This window comes from Drosophila obscura, unplaced genomic scaffold (genome assembly GCF_018151105.1).
Source record: "Drosophila obscura isolate BZ-5 IFL unplaced genomic scaffold, ASM1815110v1 contig_208, whole genome shotgun sequence".
In the NCBI taxonomy this organism is placed as follows: domain Eukaryota; kingdom Metazoa; phylum Arthropoda; class Insecta; order Diptera; family Drosophilidae; genus Drosophila; species Drosophila obscura.
The window spans coordinates 2,417,572-2,441,399 of NW_024542799.1; the positions used below are offsets into that span (position 1 = coordinate 2,417,572).

The 23,828-nt window shown below is 41.8% G+C and overlaps 3 protein-coding genes across 4 annotated transcripts; all 3 read left to right on the plus strand.

The window, feature by feature from the left end:
* The first annotated feature begins 2,247 nt into the window (after positions 1–2,247).
* Positions 2,248–12,963, plus strand: LOC111064870 (U-scoloptoxin(01)-Er1a). 2 transcript variants are annotated; one of them, XM_022352696.2, is made up of 6 exons: positions 2,273–2,335; positions 2,834–3,120; positions 11,483–11,757; positions 12,326–12,492; positions 12,590–12,712; positions 12,786–12,963. In XM_022352696.2, the coding sequence occupies exons 3-6, from the start codon at positions 11,694–11,696 to the stop codon at positions 12,852–12,854; spliced, it is 423 nt and encodes a 140-aa protein (XP_022208388.1). In that variant the 5' UTR covers positions 2,273–2,335; positions 2,834–3,120; positions 11,483–11,693; the 3' UTR covers positions 12,855–12,963. The 2 variants fall into 2 exon arrangements, with proteins under 2 accessions (XP_022208389.1, XP_022208388.1); XM_022352697.2 differs by lacking the exon at positions 2,834–3,120 and having other exon boundaries at positions 2,248–2,335.
* Positions 12,964–13,051: 88 nt separating this feature from the next.
* Positions 13,052–14,771, plus strand: LOC111064871. The gene is made up of 2 exons (XM_022352698.2): positions 13,052–13,751; positions 13,821–14,771. The coding sequence occupies exons 1-2, from the start codon at positions 13,689–13,691 to the stop codon at positions 14,115–14,117; spliced, it is 360 nt and encodes a 119-aa protein (XP_022208390.1). The 5' UTR covers positions 13,052–13,688; the 3' UTR covers positions 14,118–14,771.
* Positions 14,772–16,340: 1,569 nt separating this feature from the next.
* Positions 16,341–21,418, plus strand: LOC111064850. Its single transcript, XM_022352663.2, has 3 exons — positions 16,341–16,729; positions 19,547–19,991; positions 20,718–21,418. The coding sequence occupies exons 1-3, from the start codon at positions 16,727–16,729 to the stop codon at positions 21,284–21,286; spliced, it is 1,017 nt and encodes a 338-aa protein (XP_022208355.2). The 5' UTR covers positions 16,341–16,726; the 3' UTR covers positions 21,287–21,418.
* The last annotated feature ends 2,410 nt before the right edge of the window (positions 21,419–23,828 follow it).

Genomic DNA, 23,828 nt, shown 5'->3' on the forward strand with positions numbered 1-23,828 from the left:
CTGGCGGTAACTTTCACTTTTTCACTCTGAGAGACTCAGTTCTTGTGAAGGGCTCTCCGACGACTATTGGTTGGGGGGGGAGCAAAACCAGCTGAGAGAGTTAACGCCTCAGAGTTGGCGGCCCAGACATGGCCTGAAACGCGATGCGTGTTGGCCCGTCTGACAAGGTCAACACCTTTCCTTTCCTTTTTGGTTTAGTGCAGTTCGCTGCGGTTCGGTTTTCTGTATGGGAACTTGTGGATGTGGAGCACACTCACACAAGACTTTAATTGACGGAGTGCAGCAGGTAAGCGACATTGCGCATACGCCCTGATAGTGGCCACTTGTTAATTAAAATATTTGAAGTAATTATATAAGCAAAGTGTGCTAATTACACGGCCAGGAAGGCGAGAAGGCAACGCAGACATACTCGTGCATGGAGGCTGAAAGACGCCATAAAAGATAATCAGTCATCTACTGGTTAACCATTTGAATAGTGGCTTAGTTGCTAGATTAGTCCGGTAGTCAATAAGTCAGACAACCAATCAATCAATAGTTCATATATCTACACTGATATTCAGTGAGTGCATTCCATTTGATATTCTTTGAGCTTTGAATCAGAAGTCTATTTATGAGTCATTCCATCCGAAAGTCTAGTCAACGAGTTTAAGTGTCTGTCTATCAGTAGTCACTCAATCAGCAAGCCACTCAGCTATTCAGCCAATAAAAACCTTTATTATGTGTGGCTAATAAAGTTTAAAACATTTCTATTAAGATGCTCCTTGATTATCACTCCTGAAACCCATCATTATTAGTTACAATATCTACCAATATCTCAATCCATTAATCAATCTCTTAGCTACGCTATTGAAACCCTGCCATTCAGTTACCTTAAGGTGAGCATCGATTGGAGATCCATTTGTTGTCCATCAATACATTCATTCGGTTTTTAGCAGTGGCTGCTGTGGCAGCTGAGGCTGCTGCCGTTGCGCCTTTAATTAATCCAGTTTTAATGGCTCCTCTTGTTTAAATTAGTTTGACATTTAAGCCAAAAAGAGTTTCACATTGGCCCGGGCCACTTTTTCGCTGGTTTTTGGTGTCGATCCGTAGCTGGTAATAAATTCGTTGTTCGCGCTCATCATAAATTTGCTTTTTAGAGCCAAAAAGAGCCAACGGCAAACGGGCGATGCCTTTGGCATTCAAATGACCAGATCATAGCCGGTCAGAGCCCAGGCCAGGCCAGGCCCAGGCCAGCAGCTGACTTGCCCAAAAGCCCCCCAGACACCATATACATATGTACATCAGCCCAAAGGCAGACATACAGACGAGAGCACAGAGCCGCAACCAGTCTCAGGCTGGCGGACGGACTCCTAATCAGACGCGTTTGATGAACTTGACGGGGAGTTAACAGCATACCCAAAATAAAAAAAAATAAACACAAATTAAAACCGCACTAAAATTTCCCAAAAATATACAGCCAAATACCAAGCAACCAATGAACTAAAAAAAGAGGATTAAATAAAACTAAAAGTTGTTCTTATGCTAATTTTATTTTATACATTTTGTGGTTTGCTTTTGCTCGCCTTTACTTTTTTAATTATGTTAATTGAAAACGAGAAAGGAAGGACAGCGGCTGTGGGTAAAGTCTATGCCTAGAATACACTTTGTTTTGCTTTAATTGAAGCTTTGATCTCTTGCTGAAATATATTTTGTTGTCTATGATTTTAGTCAACATCTTCTCCCTATCTCTTTAGGCAAACTTCTCCCCCTAACAGCCCTACCTTTAGGAAGAGTATTTGGGGTAATAAAAGAGTAGATTCTGCAGAACTGGTAAGTGAATTCTGACGCATTCGAAGTTAGAACAAGTTCATCGCTATTCGCATTTCAATTAGCCATGAACTCAGCATGACTAAGAAGACCTTAAAGGCTGGCTAAAATTTTGAATGAAACTTGTTCGAACTAAAGAATCCCAGTCCCAGTCGCAGGCAGCAAAACTCTACCGAATAGGCAGCACTGCCACTGGCACACAGCAGGAGAGTAGAGCAGGTTGGCAGCACTCAACACAAAAGTGGAGTCTGCGCATGCGCTCAACCTACCTCAATGGCTCTCCTCTCTTTTGGACCAGAGCTCTTTGGGTAGCTCTTTGGCTCTTTGGCAATTGCGAATGCAATGAATCTCTGAATCTCTGGTCTGGTCTGGTCCGCTCCGCTCAGCTTGGGGCATCCGCGTATAAAACCAATTTGAGCGGCGGCCTGCGAACCAGTTGAGCGCTGACTTTGCAAACGTTTTCACGACGATCGATCGTCTCTCCAGTCCCAGTCCCGTTCCGAATCGCAATCGCAGTCGCAGCCGTACCGTAAGCAAACGAGGCCAAAACGTACAGGCAGACACACAAATGCATTGGCCAAAACCCCGTTGAAAGACACCACAAAAATCAACACGGAGATCCAAAAGCAAAAACCAAACACAAAAATTCAAACCATAAGAAACACTTTTCATTTCGCCTCTGTTTTTGTGGCTTTGTTGTGTTTGAATTTTGTGTTTCCTTTTGGCTTTTTGGTTGGTGTTTTTTATTTTGTTTTTTTTTGCGGCCCCTCCGTCAAGTGTTTGGCTTGGCTCTGGCTCGGCAGTCTTTTGGCCGTTTTATTCGTGCGACGTGTGCCCCAGCGAACGGTTGTTGCTTTGTCTTTGGCTTTGTATCTTTGCATTTGACGGATACGCGATACTCCAGACGGTGCGCGTGTATCTCAGCGATTGTCTGCGTGTGTGTGTGTGTGTGCGTGTGAAGAAAGAGCAAAGCAATATTTATATATAAAATTTATTGTTGCCGTTTGCTTGTGGGGTGGTGAAACAGCCATCGTAATAGAAATAGTTTTTCCAGTGCTCGCCTCCAACTAAAAAGTAGAAACAAAATTTATTACATAAATACAAAAAAAAAGAAGCAGCAGCAGCAGCCGAAAAATAATCCCACAAAATAATACAACAAAAATCTTATGCAAATGCGTTTTCAAAAATAATTAAGCGACCGCCTCGAGATTTGGCACGAAAGTCGTTTTATTGCAGTGCCTTAAACATTTGTGGATTTTTTATCTCGGTTTTTGGATTTACCCCGCAGCCTCCTCCAGTGCAATCTCCAAAAAGGTAGGTAGGCCCTCCCACAGCTGCAAGTTGCAGCCTGCAGCAGCATCATCAGCAGCAGCAGCAGAAACTCTTATACAATGCGTGTGCTCCCATTTTGTGGCGCTTACATAATGCCATCGCCACGCACATAATGATGTATCGCTATCGGCGCCATTAGCATAATTCAATGCCCCGGCTCTGCCACACGGTCCAAATTTGTCACAAATCGGAGCAAATTTGCGTAAGCATCTCGCCCAGGGGGGATCTTCAGACGGGCGCTTTAAGGCCGCTGCCATTCAGCAGCCATGATGACAGCACACCAGCAAGTGGACAGCGCCACATAAATATGCAAAAGAACAAGAAAACAAGTTGCCCCCGCGGCTAGCTCTGTAGATGATCCAAGACCAAGACTGCAATCCACTCACGAAGGTTTTTTCTATACACAATTTTCTATAGACAATTGAGAGGGAAAGGAATTTCGCTTTCAAGCTAAACGGTTTTGTGATTTATTAGATTTCTATGATAGAAGAATCTGTAGAATATAAATTTAACATCTACAGAATCTTCATCAAGCAAATATTTAGCTATTTTCGTGGCAATCTATTGGGAAGCTACGAAATAAATACCGCATCTAAGAATATAAATATCAGCATAAATCTTTTGCGAATATTGTCGAATATTTGTTTTATTCATGAATGGATCACTAATTTTATAAAATATTATAAAATTATCGCCATCATTAATATTAATTATTTGTGAGAATATATAGTTTTGTGTGTCGAAATAATCTCCATCAATAAATAAGGTACAAACGAGGCACGCTCATTCCATAAATCTTTCATGTATTCAACATATTTGTGTTTTGTTTTTGTAGTAGTAAAACATAACGAAAATGTTTAAGAAACTAAAATATTTAGGTAGAAACTTCTGCATCTAGTATCTAATATCCAACAAGCAGTATCGAGATGCTATGTTTCGAAAGGTGGCTAAACAGAAAGATGGATTGGAATGTAACGGAAACGTAGGTGTGTAGGAGTTATATATAAAAATAGAGAGGTAGAATGATGAACAAATTGTGTACACCAATGAAAATAACACCAATGAAACTGGTGTGAAAATGTATAGCTTCAAGTATCATGCCATATTTATTCGTTATAGAAACGAGCATTTTTTTTAGAGATTTTTGCTGTCTTGACCTTCCCAGTAAAAGAAACTTGTTTTGGTAGAAAACGAAACCTAATTGATAATTCCATAGAAAGGAATCTCATGCCGTATTAGTGGGGGGATTTCTGTATATAATTTGCAATCAGAGCTATGGCTTAATATATTTTTTCGCTGAACTCACTATATATAGTATTTTTTGACGCAAAACGGATATGGGCTCTTCTAGTAAATTGCAAGAAAAATTTAAAGCCAGCCAAGTTGCTTAGCTCGAAGCTCACTTGCATTTTCTGTTCGTGCCAGACAAAGCCAAAAGCTGAATGCAATCGATGACTTCGACAAAAACAAAACAGAAATGAAAAAAAAAACTTGTTGTTTAGGATTGTGGTTATTTAAGTGTAAGTTAAATGCAGTAACAGCAGCAGTTACAGGCGGCAGCTGAGAGTGGAGTCTGAGAGTCACAGCAGCAGCAGCAGCAGCAGCAGTAGCAGCAGCCACCCGCTTGCCGCATTCTTGGAAAATCTTTGCAGTGTCTGTGTGTATCTTTCAGTGTGTGCATATCCGTGCGAATCTCTGCGTTCAATTGCACATCAGTATTTACAAAGTATCCGCACCCGCAGCACCAGCACCAGCATCGCCAGCAGAAGCCGTAATTTATTTGCATTGTTTAGCGTCTCGTCTGTACCGTTTTCTTCTTTAGCTGCAATAAAACTTAAGCTACACGAAACGAACAAAAAAAAAGGCAACGCGATTTACATAAAATTTATGGCTGCCACATTACCAGTCGGTTAGTTAATGCTGCCTGCTGGCTCTGGCTGCTGTTTAATTGTGTGAAAAGCGTTTGCCCGAACGTATTGCAACGTGTGCACCGACTCAAGTGCCGGCACATTAAGTATACGACACGTGGCGAGCCTTGAACTCGACCAAAAGGGTTTTTCTCAGCACCGCACCGCAAAGCACAGCCAACCGCTGGATTTGCCAACCGGTTCACATTACTCTGCCAATTGAGAAATCAAACCAGAATTTATTTTTATAAGCAACAACCCAACCAACCCAGATAAACGGCCGCTCTGGCGATTTTATTTTGGCAGCTAACAAAATTCAACATTTATTAACAATTCGAACAGATAAATTATTCAATTTTATGTTAAAATAATTCTGGATGCGTGCGTCACTGAAATCGATGGAATTTTGAACAGATTTTAAGATTGTTATGGAAAGATTTGAATTAAAATTTTGAGAAGAAGTATGAAGGCAATCTTCCAGAACAATCACAGCATGTCTGCTACAAAGAGCATTCAAAAATGTATCTCCAAGGCGACGCGAAAGATCTTGGGAATCTTGAAGAGACCTACCTCTCTATCTACACTCTATCAATTCAGCCTTCCTAACCTTAACCAAAAGTTGAGCTCAATATCACACCTTTTTTTCTATAGATATGTACGATACCAACCAACAAGTTGGACAAGTTTGAAGTTTAAAATTTAATACAAGATTGCAAAATAAAATGTATAAATAAAAAATGCCGTTGCCTGTGCGTCCGTCCAATTTTGGTTTCCGTGGCCGCTGCCGCAACAACAAGATGATTGGTTTGGTTTTTGCCAGTATCTTTGTATCTATGGGATGCAGGCCTAATGCCCACTTCAAAGGCGTCTCGTCATCGCCAGCCACTGGCCACAATTTGCACTAGAAATCACATGAGTTGCCATGAGCTCTGGGCTGCCTGCTATTGAGAGGATGGACAGGGATAGGGTTCGGGCTTGGGCTCGGGCTCGGGGCACGGCAGCAAGGCGATCAATCAATAACAACTTCAATGAGATGTTACCTTAGCGAATCTAAAAATACGAGTATCTGCTCACATATGTATGTACACCATGCCATGAGTATCTCTGCCCAGATAACTGAACAATTTCTTCATCATCATCATTATCATCAGATGTTGGCTATGGCTGTGGTGTGTTGCCCTTGTAACGATTGTTATTTCTGCTGAAGCACAAATGCTGATATGTTAATGACGGATGGACACCAGCGTCTTGCCGTCTTGTCTTGGGATATCTGGCGGGTCAGATAGCCCAAGAGCTAGGCAAACCTGCTGCTGCAGACAGACAGACACAGACACTCGGATCGGTAGCTGATCCGTCTTTTGTGATTGTTTCTTGTTGGTTGTTACTGTTGTCAGCATTATTGCCAGAGGTCGGCATGGGCATCTGCTGCTGATGGCATTTAAATCACTGAATTGGCATTGTGTGATCGATCGATCAATGCTTCTCGGGGATATCTCTCTACGCATTTAATGGAATTTTAATTAATTATTCGCTTTGTGTGTTCCCCGCCTTAACTTCCTATACGTTTAACAACAAAGGGTATTATTAAAGTTAATCGAAAAGTAACTGCTACCAAGGACTGTTCTTCTTTTTGGGTGGAGAACCTTGATAATAATTAAATAAATAAAAACTTAGGCCTAATCAAACCCTCCATATAATCGGAAATTCATAGAGACCTGTTCACATCCCCTTGCATTATCTGTAATTGATAGTTTGTCACTTGGATCTGTTAAAATATGGTTATATAAACCATAAATTATGCTGCATTCGGTAAAGCCATCATAAGTAATTGGATTATATTTTCCACAGTGTCAAACAAGTTATTTCTGAACTTTCCGTGACAATTCATTTCCCACATGTGTGGACGATGGTATTTTCACCTTTTATAGATCAATAAATTAATTTTTTATTGCCTTCGTTTAAGCAGATTACATTTCATTTTGTTGAGCTGGTGAGATTTTAATTAAATAACTTGAATAGGGATTACGGTCTGGGCTTATGGGTAGAGCTTGTGTCAAAAGTGTATCTAATAGATAACTTTTGGTAATTGTATTGTTTGTTGAGGTTTTATCACAAAATGTAACATTTTTAGGTATTAATTAGCTTGCCTTTAAATTATTATTTTTTTCGTATATTTATTTATTTTTTAATTTCTTGTGCTTTTTTTTTGTTTATATATATGTATGTTTTTTTTTGTGGGTGCTTTGGCGTAGCTGTTTCGTTTATAAATCTGCTTTAATCGCTTCGTTTAGTGCGGGTCCGAGTCCGAGCCGGTTTTCGGTTTTTCTGATCAGAGCGATCAACTTTTAACTTTTTATTTTCTTTTTAGTTTCTGTTGATTTGCAGCTGGAATATACCCGTATCGGGGTATGCCAGCGTGTGTGCGCTTGTGTTTTTAGCGATATTGATTTTTCGCATTAAGCGCATTTCTGCGTACCGAAATTTTCAAGGCCAAAAATCGGTCGGAGCGGGCGGAAGCCCCCATATGGCATAGCGGTTTGGGTTGAGCGGGATCGGGCTGGTGCCATCCCCCATGCCGGTCGATCTGGTACCCGTAGCCCCCGGCGCAACAAGTTTTCCCATTTCGCTGTTGGCCGGCTGTTCAATTAAACGGAATCCACTTTGCTTTTTGTTTTGGCCTTTTGTTGTGTCAGTTGTTGGCGTTGAAAAATGTGTGTCTGTGCAAAATGTTGTCCAGTTGTCCAGGTGTCAACGCGTTCGGCCTAATCAATTGCTACTTGGGAGTCGGTTGAGATGATTAGGCCATGTTTTTGCCAGCTGCCTATGGGGCTTATGTAAGTCCATCCGATCCCGCGCCGGATCCCCTTTGGGGCGCGGTGGCAATAAGCCGTCTCAGGTGTCGTCATCGTCATCTCCATCTCCATCGCTTGGTCGTTTCAACATATTTCTTTTGCTTTTCTTTTTATCCATTGTTGTTGTTGCTGTTGCTGTGTGGCAGTTCCGCCAATTAGCGGTGCTTCCGCTGCCACACACACAAACGCACACGCATGCACACACATAAAACGGTGAAATAATTGTCTCAGCTTTTCCTTTTTATTTTTGGTTGACTCTTTACTTTGTTGCATTTTGGCGGTGAAGGAAATTTTGAATAAACTTTTTGCGTTTTTGTTTTGATTTTCTCAGACAGAAAGAAGGGATTTTCGAACCTGTGTTCTTGTCTGCTTCCTATAATCAGGAATCGATTGCATCAAGAGACTTTAGCTTAACATTCTTAGCTTGGGGTATTCCAAAGAGTATTTTCAACTTCGACCTCGAACAAAACTCTTTCCTACTCATCTGCCCAGTGTTTTTGTTGTTTTTGCTTCATTAAGAAATAAAATAATTTGAGAAAATTTGCATAAACTTACTGGGGGTGCCCAAAAACCGCTCATAAAACATTGCGCCTTCGGTTACGCGTCAGAAATTAACAAATTAGTGCGATGTTTCGCAAGACAACGCCAACAAACTTCCGAATTAGCCGCAAATCCAATCAACGAAACGCCAAACAACCGACAAAAGCAACAATCAGCTAAAATGGGACTTTCAAAATGGTTTAAAAAATTAATGTCGCACATGCTTGCGGAATGCAGATGTGTCTGTGCGACAAGGCGCAGAATGTGTGGCTGCACTTGCAACGAGGCCCACGGAATGCTGGTGGCACGAAGGAGGTACCCAAACAACAAGAGTCAACCAGCCACAGCAAATTGATAGACGACCATACCCGATGGCGTCTCTAGAGGGTCTCTTCTCGGTACGAGTGTCTCTCTCTCTCTCGTACTTTTAGCAGTCGCTTCGCTTCTCACGCTTGTCAGAAAATGTCAAAAGTGACGATGCGATGTACATTACAGGGGGATATCCCATCAGCTATCATCATGGGGGAAACTCGTTGGACCCCAAGAACGAAGTTTGAATGCTCTTGAAATGCACTTGAGAAATGGAAAGAATGGAAAGGATTTGGGAAATATGCTTTTAAGAGACAGTAGTGGCAGTGATAGTACATAGAACATGGGTTATAAATCTTTATATTCAAGAGAAAGGCGAAAATAAATCCCTTTTTATGGGTTTTCGAACGGATAAAGCCGTCAATTCTATCAACTTAAAAGCACCCATGAAGAACCAAAAAAATCATATTATAATAATCATTTATTTATCAAGAAAGTCATCCCAAACTACTCACTAAAATGATATTAAATAAACCATTAAATCCGCCACTGATAGCGCCTCAAACAATCGTGTCTAAAATCCGTTAAAATCAATTACCTCTTGGCTCAATGACTGCTAAGGATTTTGTAGGCGTCGGTGATGAAGTGAAGCCGCTTGAAGAGTGTTTTCCCATTAGCCAAAATCCCACAAATACACAAAACAAAAAACCCAACTTGAATTACGTTTGAGACCACTTTACGGAAATATTAAAAAAAAAACACATAAAAAGCAAGGGGTGCTGATGCTCCACCAAAGTGGTGGCAGCGAGGGTGCCTCTCTTTTGGCATTTGTCACAGGCGCCATGGTCAGACAGTCCGTCGAAAAGGTGAAAGACAGAGTAATAGCAGATGGACCAACGGGGGCCCTGGGCAGACGGACAGCTGTTGCTGCTGTGTCATCTTGGAGGCGCCTCTTTGTTCATGCCCCTCTCCCACGTCGCCGTCTCCTTGCCAAACGTTCCATAAAATGTTTTCCAGTTTTGCGTGAAGATGACTTTTTGCTTGGCCCGGGCCCGGGCACTGATGACCTTTTACGTCGCCTTAAGACCTGCCTTCACTTCATCACGGACTCGGCTTAAGAGAGGCAAAAATTTGCATATCATTCATTTTTGTGGCAGGGGGGCAGGCTTGCAGGCCAGACATAGCCGGTTGCAGCAGCAGCCACAGCCACAGCCACAGCACACTGCTCCTCCCCTCCTGAAGCCAGGAGTCAGTGCCAGGAAAATTAGTTGCGCGGGAGGCCAAGACAAAAACAATTTACGATTATTTCGTCTGCGATCTTTCGTGGCATGGCCTTTGTGCGGCAATGGCGATGGCAATCGACGTCATCTACGCATCCAGAGGCCATAAATTCCAGTAAAATGTCAAGGATTTACCTTACCTCAGTCGCAGTCGCAGTCCCAGTCCCATGCCTCATGCCCCGAGTGAAAGATCCCAAATGGAGGTACATACTTACAATAAAAGTTAATCAAGGGAATCGCCAATCGCTCAGCTCCCAGTCCCAGACTTAAGCTCCGATTCTCCTCCAGACCAGACCAATTTGACAATTTAATTGAGGCTGCAAGGCCGCGCAGTCGCCTTCTTGGCCTTCTTTCACATCTTTCAACAATAAAACCATAAAAATACCCAAATAAAATATGAATCAATTCCAAAAAGAAAGAAACGGAAAGCAAAACGCTGAAAATTTTTGCATAAATAGAATCTATTTGCTGATTGGATCTGCCATTGACTGATTGTCTTTTAATGGCGTTTAAAGCATTTCAAATGCTTGGCCATAGTCCAACAACCCCCCTCCATCGCCCTCTCTCATTCATTGGTAATTTGACAGTTTTTGATTGATGTGAAATATTATTATGAAACATTTTTGAATATTTGTCGACGATTAGTCAGCAGAAGTCATAGAATTCTGATTGACACCAAAGTGGGTCACCGCACAAAATTAAGTATATCCTGTTGTATTCCGAAGAAAAGGTGTGTATCTGTTACCCATAGCCGTACTCGTTTTTTGAGTGGCTTTCTTATATCGAAACAAAATCAATTAACGAAGAAGCTGATGCATCCGGCTTGATGAGTCAATCTCTGAGCTTGTTTGGGCGTGGGTTCGGCATGTAAATTGTGTCTAAGCTTTAGCCGTCTGTCTGGCTGGCATCATGTCTGGGCTTTGATTTTGTAATAGGCTGTAAGCCAGCCTTCAATGAAATTAAAAAAAAAAGAAAGGCAAGCTGCTCAGTTCTTTCCCTGATTTATAACTGGCAGAATCTGATGACTATTTATTTAATTTATGTATTTATATAAAATCCACGAAGTATTTCATAGCCGCTCGTGGACTCATCTAAGCGTCCATATTTATCTCTAATCTATGATCTACAAATCGTACATAAGCAACACTAGGAATGTTCCCGAACTTCCCGGATATACTATACTTTCTGCTGCAATTATAACTATTTTTTGCTGTCCCAATTTTCAGTGAATTTACTCAAAACCTGAGTGACTTGTTTTGTAAAAATAACAGACTCACAAACAGTTGGACCTACGGCCATAAAAGATCATTAGGAATAAACAAAATTCATAAGCTTGCAAATGCTTTGATTTGATTTGATTTGTTTTGCTTCCTTTTAAAACGTTGCAAACTTCTTTCTATCTATCTGAAATTCATTCAAAAATTAATTCAACATTTTTCTGGTTTTCTCATTTCAGCCATGTGCCTGCCATAAGCCAAAAGCCATAGACATAGACACCGATTCCTAATTGACAACCGAAGAGCCAACTAAATGGACGCGTAGCAAACGGCCCAAGAGAGCGAGAGAGAGTGAGAGCCGAGAGCGTGATTTGGATTTCCATCGTGATATCGAACAGAGCCAGAGGCGAAACACCTCAAACGAGCCAGAGAAACAAAATTCACGCCAAAATGTCCAACGCCACAAAAATGGTTTACAGTTATAGAATTTTATGGCTTTCCGGCGTTTTACTAGGTGAGTACGAGTACGACGAGTACCTGTCCCCAATAGGAGACTACAAGACGGAGACGTTGAAAGACAGACATAGAGACAGTGAGACAGAGACGGAGACACAAATTAAATGCTAAGTGCGTCGATTAAACCATTCACGTTGAGGTTGGTTAACCGAATGGTATTGGGTTTTGTTTTTGGCCCGCTTTGTTATTGTGTGTTGGGCCATGCGTGAGCCAAATAACTTATGGAATTGGCCATGGCCTGTAGATGGAGAGAAGAAAGAGGCAAAGCAGGCAGGCAACACACAGCTGGCAAAGTGCAAGAATTGGAAGGGAGACACACGACAATTAGCAAAATAAAACTCTTCAAGAAACAAGCAAATGTAGAGAATGTTAATGGAAATATTATGGGTCTTGGAATATAATTAAGTGTATTATATATAAAGCAACTTATCAACCAAGCAACCTGTCAATCCAAGCTAAGAACTATTTATCTATACAATGGAGACCGAAACAGCTACCACTACTGTTATCTCTTATCTTTTAATATTGAGTTATCCTACATTTATCCATATATATTTTGTATGCAGCTCCTATCCTGCTGGCCGCCATTGCGGTACAAGGCCAAGAGCCAGCCAGTCCAGTATTTCAAAATCACAAGACGAAGGAATGGACGAATTTAGATAATATAACATTCTCATTCGATTGCAAGAGGCGATCGGTGGGCTTCTATGCCGATATGGAGTACAATTGCCAGGTGAGAAAGAGACAGAGGGAGGGAAAGCTCAAGTCTGGCTTGGCTTTTCTTTTGATGCCTGAAAGTATGCTAACTTTTATCGTGTCTGCTCTGACAGATCTTCCATATGTGCGACGAGGAGGGCAATCGGATTCCACATCTCTGCGCCAACGAGACGAGCTTCAATCAGGAATACAGAATCTGTGATTGGGACTACAATTTCAATTGCACAGAGTCACCCGTAAGTGATACATCTCTGTCCATATATCTAACTATATCTATAACTAATTGCTACATTGGTTTATATCCGATAGAAATGGTTCTATCTGAATGAACTGACTTATGCCACAGATCCGCCGGATGAAGACGATGAGGACTACTAAAACGATTTGCACTTAACTAAATATTTATTGTCTTTCCAAAAGCAACAAACTAATTAAATTAAAATGCCCTGAATGAATAGAATTCTGTAAAAAATTCCATGAAATGAAATGAGGATGAATTGAATTAATTTAAGCGACTTGTTGACAATTTTGTTGAGTTTCGTTGTGTAATTTTTGTATTTTAGTCTAATTGCGTAAAGATAGAGATAGATATAGAGATATAGAGAGAGAGACCGAGGAAGATGAAGAGTAGGAGTCGTGTTGTGTATATAATGTATATAGAGATGGTCCCGTCCCCCAATCCCCCCCTCCCATTACCCGTTACCATTTCCAATTCCATTTGCATTCCCACAAAAACTTCCGGTACAACTGCGGATTGTATAATTTACAAATAATCTTCGTATTTGTAAGCAAACTTCAAACGAAATAAAAACGAAATCAAATTAGCAGCTACCCCAAAATGCTACTCATAATTAATTGACTAATTTATGGCCAAGAAACAAAGTGTTTTGGATGATTATTTTCCATCCTTTTACGTCACGGGAATCCACCGGGCTGAGCTGGGCTTGGCTGAGCTACAATCCACCCACTGGGTAAACAACCTCACCAACCATCACTGGTTGGTTACTGGCACCGAACGTTACCCGGCGCATGAGTCAAGTTCAATGACGAAATGCTGAGTGCCACCAAAAAAAAGGGGCAGTGCAAAACAAAGTTAATTGAGAAAATTGCCATCCAGCATCAGTGCGTGAAATTGTCACCCCTCGGGGTTTATAAATTGGGAAAGTCAGAGCCCAACATAGTTAGTAGGAAATCACAGCTCCATCATACAAAATGTCACACCAATCCAGCTACAGTTGCTGCCTCTCCTGGCTATTGATTGCCTGCCTACTGGCGGTAAGTGTTCTCTGCCCACAAACGGATTTAAAAACGCGACATCTAACGAATATCTAACTTTTATTTTAGCTGACAACTGCCCAGTACTATACACAGTACAATCCGTACTACACGCCCAGTCCAACATTCTCCAGTTTGAATCAATATTACTACCAGACGACGCCGTATCCCTACTACTACAGCACGTATACGACACCGAGTCCTTATGCCAATACAAATATACGCATTTGGCCCTATGTGATCGGCCAGTATCTGTATCCGGTGTACAACAACAACAACTATAACAATCCATATGCCTCGCTGAGCAATCCCAACTGGCAGAGCTATTATGCTAAGGTCTATCAGGCGAATTGGGGTCGAAAGTAAACCGAAATAAAGGAAGGGGGTCTTTTGTGTTGTTCAGTTAATAAAAATAAATCAGAAAAGTAATGCCATACCATCGTTCTGTAATGTAATTGAATCGCCTAAGATAGCAAATTACTTGGGAACAGTTCTTCAAAGAAGCTCTACGGAAACGATTATGATAAAGACCTTCATCAAAATGCAAATTTTATGGCCGTATCCATATTGATAGCCAGAGCATCAGATCAACCGTCAAAAGGTGTGAGAACCGTTAGGAGTAGAGCGTTCCAATGAATGAAACTCTCTGATAGGTTTTTTTTTGGGCATAGGAAAGTCCCATTAAAGCCAGACCCAGAGCAAAGCGAGCTGAACCCCGAATAACCTGAACCTCCACAGACAGACGACACACAACCTACAGTTGAACCCTGAACGTGAACGTGAACCTGAACTCAGCAGAGAGGTACATCCAGAGGTGCGTTTCATGTACTTAACGGTTTTCACACACCATCGCCAGGTTCCAGTTGGGTGGGGTGCCATTATGTAATGATTTGGACAAACTCAAGCTCTGGGTATTACACTGCATCAGACATCAGACAGAGCAACGAACTTGTCTCTCAACTTGGAACTTATGACCGACAGTGGCCGGCCGCCGGTCTCTCTTTATGTTTATTTATGTAACTGACAAAATGTGGCACAATACTCCACGTATTATTTGATGTAATGACAATAAACTGGCATGATCATAAAATGTCAACCAGCTCGAACACAATCTTTATGTTTCGTTTCTGGAGCAACATTCCGATTAAAAGTTTTGGTTAACTTAACTGTAACTTCCTCATGGAACTGTGACAATTATAAGCCACAAATCAAACCATTTGCATCTGATCAGAAAAGGCTATTAAAGTTCTAAAAGTTCTAACCTATTATTATTGATGTAAAGAAATGCTGCGTGCCTTATCATGCAAATCCACTGGGGAGACGCGAGACGAGACGAGATGAGAAGCGAGACAGATGATCTTCAGTGAATGTGAATGGATCGAATGAATGCCCCCTGGGAGTGTGGCATGCGTAAACGAGTGGAGAGAGAGAGAGTGAGAAACCTGCGTAGTGGGGAAATGGGTCAAGACAATCACGAAAGCCGCAGCCAAGTCTGAGAGCGACGGAGATCGTGTAAAGCGTAGCCGGCAAAAATGTTTGCCATCACTTTACCCCCGCCCATACCTACCATACACACTACGGCCAAAAGCACGAAATGAGAAAGCCCAAGGAGATTTATTTTCAAACACCCTCTAAATGCTCTTTTTGTGACTTATATGACTTTAAAATATTATTTATTTCAGCTACAGCATTTCAGCGGGCTTGCTTGACCTGCAGATCTGAATTTTTAGATTTCACCCTTTGAAAATTAGACTTGCACTGCAATGCTATGCTTCTGCATTCGTTAAACCTTCTGCAAGGCTGCACAAAGAGAAGCAGGGTCATAAACAGAACAGAAATTGAAATCGAAGAGCAAGAGAGCAATTCCTATTCCAAGTGATGATTAAAAGCTGCAAACTGCAGCGCGCTGCTTCGTTTAGCCAGTGCTTAAAAGCAGATGTATGCGAAGGAGCAGCAGAGCAGCTGCAGTGGAAGATCAGTGGAAGAGATAAGCCAACAGCAGAGCCGCAGCAGGCAGCGAGGCAGCAGAGGAGCAGGCAGCGGGAAAGGAAGAGTAAATGAGAGCAGCATTGCAGGGCACTGGGACTGGGACTGGGACTGGGTGTGGGTCCGACTGCAACCGCGACTCGCGTGCGAGTACTCTCAGTTATTTGTGACGTCAGCTGTGCGTTTTGTCACGTTCGTTCATGCTCTGTGCCATTGCACGATAGTTCGTAATACAAAGGCATTAAACATGCACAAAACGAGATGGAGATACTGATACAGGAAGAGAGAAATACAGAGAGATATGGACATGGAGCGGCGACATTGACTTTGCAGTTTTTTTTGACTTTTTTATTTTGGTGGCAACCGGACCGACTCGATGTTGGTTGATCTTCTGCTGCTGCCGCTGCCGTTTAGGGGAAATTGTGAAGAAAGTGTTGAAAACGAAATTGTAACTGGAAGAGCGCGCGCCTCTCTGTCTCTATCACTGTCGCCAGCCAACTGGCTCTGGGAGAGCGTGGGGCCAAAGCAAACAAGCCGAAGAAGCGCTGGCCAAAACAGAGACAGAGACCCGTCCAAACGGAGAGCCGATAGTCGAGACGAAGACGCAGACGCGCGGACCTTACCTGTTGGCTGGGGCCAGCGCCAACTGGCAGTCAGCGGGTACATCTCAAGCATTGCAGTCGCCTCTCTAGCCAACCATCTCTTTCGATACGGATTCAATCATCGTCTTAATCTTGGCCAAATACAGAGCACTCCTTGGCCAAAATACACTTCTTCTATTGGCCACGCTACTGCTGTGCTTCGTGTGTGTTTATTTTTTGGCCATCACGTTGCGTGTTTGCCATAGATTGGCGTGAAAGTGGTTCATTGCCCGGCGCTACAATTGCCAATTGAATCAGAAATAACTAAGGATACTCGGTACCAACCACCTGTGCGAGAGTCAGGCACCAATTAGCCACAGATCACAGAGTCTGAGCCATCATTAAAAAATGGTAAGTCTGAAATTGGGGGAATCCCCCTCGAACACGCGCAACCATAGATACATACGTACTCGTCAGCCATTGGCATGTCAGGCACGCGTTCAGTGTCCGCTTTACCCCAATCCCCAGCTCAAAAGGAGCCACACACAAAAGGCCCAAATGAAGGCCAAAAAGCTAGTGTGACAAATGCCAAATGACAAATTCTTGGCCACAATCTTCGTCTGTTTTGTTGTGTACTTGTTTTGTGTTAGCCAAAAACTTTCTTTTGAGGCGTGTTTTCATTCCGTGGCCAGTTTTCAATTGTTGTTCAAATCTTGGCTGTAACTCCACACCATCTGCCATTTATTTGCCCCTCCACCAAAAGTGGAGCCATATGGCCCGTGTCATGAACTGCGACATTTTATATGGACATTAGATAATGGTCAAGTATTAAAAAAAATGTGGCCTGGCCTCAACCACGTGCCACTCAATTGCATAATGGCTGCAAAACAGCCATAAACAAAGAAAGTCGTGCCTCAGATTCATAATTATAATTATCTTAGATAAACTGAGCTGCGTGTGTTGCTTTTTTTATGTAGGTAATAAAATCTGGTAAATAATGTTTGATACACCCATGCGAAAAGAAAGTCTAGGGAATTTATGCCTACCTACGTATACTAATTTAATTCATTTGCCATTAAACCATAAAACAATAAATATTTTATTGGTTGAATTAGGCTAAAATAAACAAAGTATTGTGTGTGCTATATAATGTTTATGGCTTTTAGCTGTAATTTGGTTAATTTAGGGTATTTTCAGACCCAGACAGACAGAACAAAAACGGCGTCAAATTATTGGCAAATTAGTGGAAATAATATGATAAATGGGAGTTAGAGAATAATTGTCATGGTTTTATTGTGGAGATTTTCCTATTAAACGTGGATCTGGATTTCTCTGTGGCAGAGATCTTCTTTCCACATTTAGCAACAATAATAATCGGCAACTTTTTAACGTCAATTCTCTGGAATTCGCAGCGATATCTCGGCCCAGCAGCAAGTGCAAATATTTGAGGCAGCCGCCAGCCTGTTTTTTTTCGGTTAATATTTACATAAAACGCAGCTTAAATCGAATGAAATTTCACCCAAGAGCTGAGTCAGATTGGATAATACTCTTCACAGCGATGATGAAACAGCCCCAGAAGATGCTAATTAATGGAGTGGGATGGGCTTCGTGTGAGTTTGAAACAAATCAGAAGTGAAACTAAGCTGGAAAAACTGCGGTCAGTCTGTCAATCTGAAATGGAAAATTATGCAAATGTCGATCGGTCACATTATTGTCTATAAATGCATTTCTATGACTGTTGCATCACTGCAGAAGAGAAAGACTTTCTTTCTTTGTTTTCTCTCCAGTTGCATTCGCCTTATCGAATTTTAATTAAATTTTGTGCACCGCATCGCTGTAAACTGAATCAAGGCCATGCCAAAATAGATTTCCATTTACAGTTTTCAACCACAACAAATTGAGCACAATAGCGTTTTGGCCTACTAACAGGCGAATGAGGTGAATTTTTGACAAAGAGGCCTCACAATGGGAGACCTAAAATTAAAGTTTTTTATTAGATAATGCAAAGCGACACACAAATTATGTCGAAGCCGAAACATTTCTCCAGTTCAGTTCTCCGTTTCTCAGTTTTGGCATGCAAATTCTTTTCGTTAATTAAAACATGTCCAACGAAACGATGATTTATCTTTCTGGGGAACGAAGCCAACCGTTAGATCCACATAATTTGTTTACTCTTTTGTTAGGGCTTTTGGGCGAATATCTTTTTGCTTAGCTTAGTTGTATTCCCCCAAATTGGTTACTTCAATTTTATTTTTGTGTGTTGTTCTGCAGGTGAATTGGAAATGGAAAGCTCTAACAATCCAATGACTTTCAGTTTTTTTTGTAAGCATTCTGGGAAAGAAATTTCGGGCTAGGTCATATTTAAATTTCACTTTACGGGGAAGCTGTTTAACCAAAACTAAATGTTGTCCAAGACAAAAAGTTTAAAAGTGGGAATGCTAAATGTTTTACAAATTTATAGTTTTAATGGGTGAAATAAAAAAAATTAGTTTGAAAGTGGAAGGGGGAAGAATTAATGGGTTTTCTATGATATTCTTTTAAAAGTTTCTTTCAAGGTTTCCTTTTAAAGTTATGGACTAAGCATTTTTGACTCTATTTTCCTTTGAAAAAGCAGGATACCCATTGCTGTGTATTTTCCAGATCTGTGGACCTAATAACCGGCTTAAATTTCACTTCAGTTATGTCCGGCAAATGCGTCAAATATAAATCAAAGTCAAATCACATTTTTATACAGTATCCGACAGATATGTATTTTTTGGCAACCTTTTTTAAATTTACATATAAATTGCCAGCGGCATTGGCGTCAAAGGCAAAAGAAGAAATACTCGTATATTATGCAACAGTTCAAAATGGGAAATGCTTTCGCACCCATAGTTGTATGGGAGGGGAGGTGTACCCCAATAAAAGGTTTTACGAGTATGTCCCAGACGGTTGGGCTGTACTCGCATATTGGGCTTGGGTTTTGGTTTAAAGTAGATTCTAAAATGCGTTTAACAGGGCAACACAGACAGGTTCGTTTCCCAAGTCTTTTGTTTACGCAATTTCCGCACCTCTTAAGAGCCAAAGCCCAAGCCCGAACCTGAATCCGAATCCGAACTGGAAATGATGAAATGGCTTTTAAGCGTCTCTTTTTGTTTTGTTTTTGTTTTCGCTTCGCTGTCATTCCTAGACAATGAGAGACACACACTCGAGCGTACTGATATAATTTCTCTCTGGTTCCACTTTCAGTTTCTCACAAAGAGTTCAAGTGCGAGGCACTCACTGTTGATGCTGTTGCTGGCCTTCTGCTGCCTGAGCAGTGCTTTTAGCGCCAAGATAACAAAAAAGGTCGAAAAACCCTCGCCGACTGGTGAAAAAGCAGAGACACCTGCAGTAGAGGAGGCAGCCCCAGCAGCCAACGAGGAGGAGGAAGCTGATGAGGCGGAAACCGACGACGACGACGACAACGACGACGAGGATGATGATGAGGAGGCAGACAAAGAGGCAGCAGTAACAACTAGTGGCAGCAAGAACCCCACTGCCGTACAGGCGGCCACAGACCCCACCGATCTCAGTGTCTGGGGCATGGTGCGCACACTCTGGAGCTGGCTGCGCAGCGATCTGGGCGAAAGCCTGTTCGGCGATGACGATGATGAGAAGAAGCCATCAGCCGGCACTGAAACTTCAGCTGTGGGTGAGTCTCTCCCTCTTCCTCTTTAAGAAATCAAAGCATGAAAACATTTACAACAATTAGTGGAACTATTTGTGTAATCGGCTTCAGTGGCGATGCTCGACTTTGTCTACCATTTCAAAGCTGATTACATCTCTGCCTCTTAAATGATTAGCGGCTCTTCTAATCAAGACCCAGCATTTTCAAGCTCTCCCTACTCTCCCATACTCTTGACTCACTTTCGTTTTCAATGAAACCTGACTCAAGCGAGGGCCAGAAGCGGATAAGCAGCAAACACAGAGACAACAGCAACAAAGCGGCCTAGAGACGCTAAAAGGTGTTAACACCAAAGCATTGGGAGGAAGAGAGAAAAAAAAACAGAGCTGTGATATATGTCTGGTCTGTCTCTGGACCTTTTGTAATTTCACTTTCCGCATCAACTTATTTATTAAATAAATAAGGAAAAAAAACGAACTTCGCTCATCTTCAAAATGATGAGAAAATATTTTTGCCCAGGCATATTTTTTGTGGGTTTGTAGGTTTTTGTTTTTGTTTTTTTTGTTTTTGTTTTGTTTTATTGTTTGCGAATTGTTTTTTATTGGACTTTCGCATAGTCCGAGGCGTTCAGCTCTGTTTATTGATGAAATTATAGTAATAATAGTAGATAAACTGCCAACTGGAATGCCGTTTCTTAGACCTACGGAAATTCCTCACCCGAATTAATGAATGAATTATGATTTTCTCTTTCAGAGGGTCGTACATTTGGCAAGATCCGCCGCCTGCAAATGGCACTGATACCCATCATCTTCAAGTTTGGTGTGCTCTCGGCCATGGTTGCCTTCCTGGTGGCCATTGGCATGAAGTCCCTGTTCCTGCTTAAGGTTCTGGTTCTGATGAATGCCGTGGCCATTTTGGGAAAGTTTATAACGCTGAAATCGACCCTCTTTGGACAGTATGAGCACACGGCGCCTACATTCAACTATCCCGGCTGGAATCCACATGCCAAGGAGTCATGGGGCAGCACTGGCTTGAGTGGACCCGGTGGACCAAATGGACATCCGCCTAGCAAGGAGATCCATCTGCACATCCATGGAAATGCCCAGACCCAAGCACAGCTGGCCGGACAGAGCTACAACTATGAGACACAGGGTGGCTGGGCCAGTCGCTCGGATCCCTATGGCGGCTATGCCCCGACGGGACAGTTCGTAGAGAGCCAGCAGCCCGCTGTGGCCCAGCAGGCTGCTGATGCGATGCCAAAGGATACAGATCCCATGGCCCTGCTGCCGACCAAGTATCGGGCGAGACATCTGATCCTTTGAGAGCTGCGCTGCCCCCTTGGGATCAATCGACGACCACCGCTAAGAACGCACACACACACCTACACACACACACACACTTTTAGTCAGCGGACTTTACGAGAGGACGCAGCTTTACGTACACCTAAAACTAGTTAAAAGCCTAATTTGTAATTAAATTATTCGCCCCCCAAAGTAGCCTTAAATAAATAGCATAAATATACAACAAAATGCAGGCGATATGTTCTGTTGGAGTAGCTGAAACAATTACCAAAGAAAGACTACCCCTGCAGTCTCAGAAGTTCGTGATTGATGTCTGCGTCTGTGCCATGAGCCCCACCAGTCAGAGGCAGAGAAGAAAGTCTATTCAGCCACGTTCGTTTCGGCTCAACTTCTTTTTTTGTTTGGGGTCTTGGGTCTTTGATTAATTGGGCATTTGACGTGTGTGCCACCGCGGAGATTTCTTTGGCTTCCATGGGGCGTGTGCGCAGCGGCTGGCTTTGCCTTTTTGCCGTCTAATCATCAACATTATCGTGAACATTGAAATTGTAGTCCGAGCCGAGTCATGACTTGACATTGTTGAACAGTAGCCCGAAGGCTGATCCCAGACAAAAAAAAAACACAACACCAGAAGAGAGGCCCAAAGTGGAAGCAAAATATATCAAATTTTGGTTCAATAATTATGGACGAAATCTTTGGAGGTTTACCCATTATTAGCAACTTTACTTCTCTGAGTTTTCAATTTCAATCAAATATTTGTATAGAGTGAAAGATGAAAGATTGAGTGACTAAACGAGGGCAACAAATTTAAGTAATCGCCTTACCCTCTTTGACACTCGTTTAGCTGATTGAGAGATTTTGGCGTACGAGTAGGGTGCTGATTGATGGATGGCTTAGCGGTGCGACTGTAAATTGTAGATGATTTTGTACAGAGAGTGTGGACAGGTATAGCTACCCAATATGACACTGGCACTGAGGGAGGGCGCTGGAAATGCGAGTGTTTGGGAGTCTGGGAGTGATTAAGCTTGAAAAAGTTTCACACAAGAATATTTAACCTGCTAAATAGATAAAAATCAATTAGATTCAGGGTAAGAAAAAGTTCTTTTAAATAACACATAATTTTAAACGCTAAACTTTAAAACATTAGTTTTACTGCATTAGTTTTAAAAATTAATAAAAAAACGTTTTAGCCATTTAAATATAATATTAACTAGTATCTCGCAAAAGCTCGACGCCATGAAACTACTTCAGGTTCCATTAATTGCCGCCATTTTCAGCGGCGTTAGTTACATTTTAAAACCACAAAAAATGCAGCTGGATGGCGCCACGCAAGTTATTTAAGTTCCAAAAATAGCCACGGTAATGCTATTTGAATTTGGCGTATCATCTTAAAAATATGCAATATATAAATGATTTATTTAAAAAATAAAATAAAATAAAATACGCGATGGATCTCTACAAATAGTTGTTAGGAACAAAACGAAGTTCGTTTCCTAAGTCCTTTGACATTTCACAGTTCGTTTCCTAAGTCTTTTCAATTTTCAAGGTTTGTGTCCTAAGTCTTTTCAATTTTCGAAGTTCGTTTGCCAAGTCCTTTGACTTTTAATACAAATAAATTATCCAAAAATATATCGTTACCCATGGGGCGTATGAGGATTGTCCTCTAGAAAGTGCCGCCAGAAACAATTAAGCAATTTAATGAACAAAACTTATCCGACAAGTGCAACAAATTAACGACGAACGAACAAGATTGAGTCGATTGCAATGTGGGGTGATCGATAAATATTTATCTGAGGCAATTAGAGGCGTTCGGACAGGCGCTCGAGCATGTAATGGACGTTTACTGGTTTTGTCTCTGATACAAATCGGTTCGCCTCCTCCCTGCCACGACGGAGCAGGGTTGGCCTTATGGAATCTTGACTCGTTGACTGATTTATGGGTGGATACACGGGATTTGGACCTGAACTGGCTTGACAGCACTCAACCACAAGCCATTAGCCGTCGGCCATCATAGGTGTGGGCAGGCAGTTGAGTGAATGTTGTGCCGTGCCCGATGTCACTCTGCTGTGATGTCTTTGTCGGCGCTTGACCATAGAAGAGCGTTTCAATTAATTAGTCGCCGTGCCAAAAAACCAAAAAAAGATCACGCATGAAAAGAGTACGTAAGAGACGATAAGGCCAAAATAAAAACCAACCAACAAGAGAGGAAAAGAAACTACTTACGATTATAATGGAAATAGAAGAGCAACAACAAACAAATATAAATCCAAAATCCATAATGAAAATGAATTTCTCTGTTTGTCTGCTTTCTAACGCACAGCAGAGGCAGAGGCAGAGGCAGCAGCAGCGGCAGCAGCAGCCACTGCACTGGCCATTGCGATTATTGAAATACATGCTTCAAAGGTTTTTTTTTTCTTTCCAATTCAATGGATTTTTTTTTTCATTTGGCCAACGACAAATCATGAGGCCAACTGAACCATCGACAGTGGCAGCAGCATGTGCAGTAGCAGCATCCTTTTGCCTTTTTCTATATAAAATGTGGATAATTGCGTCTAACGGACAGCAG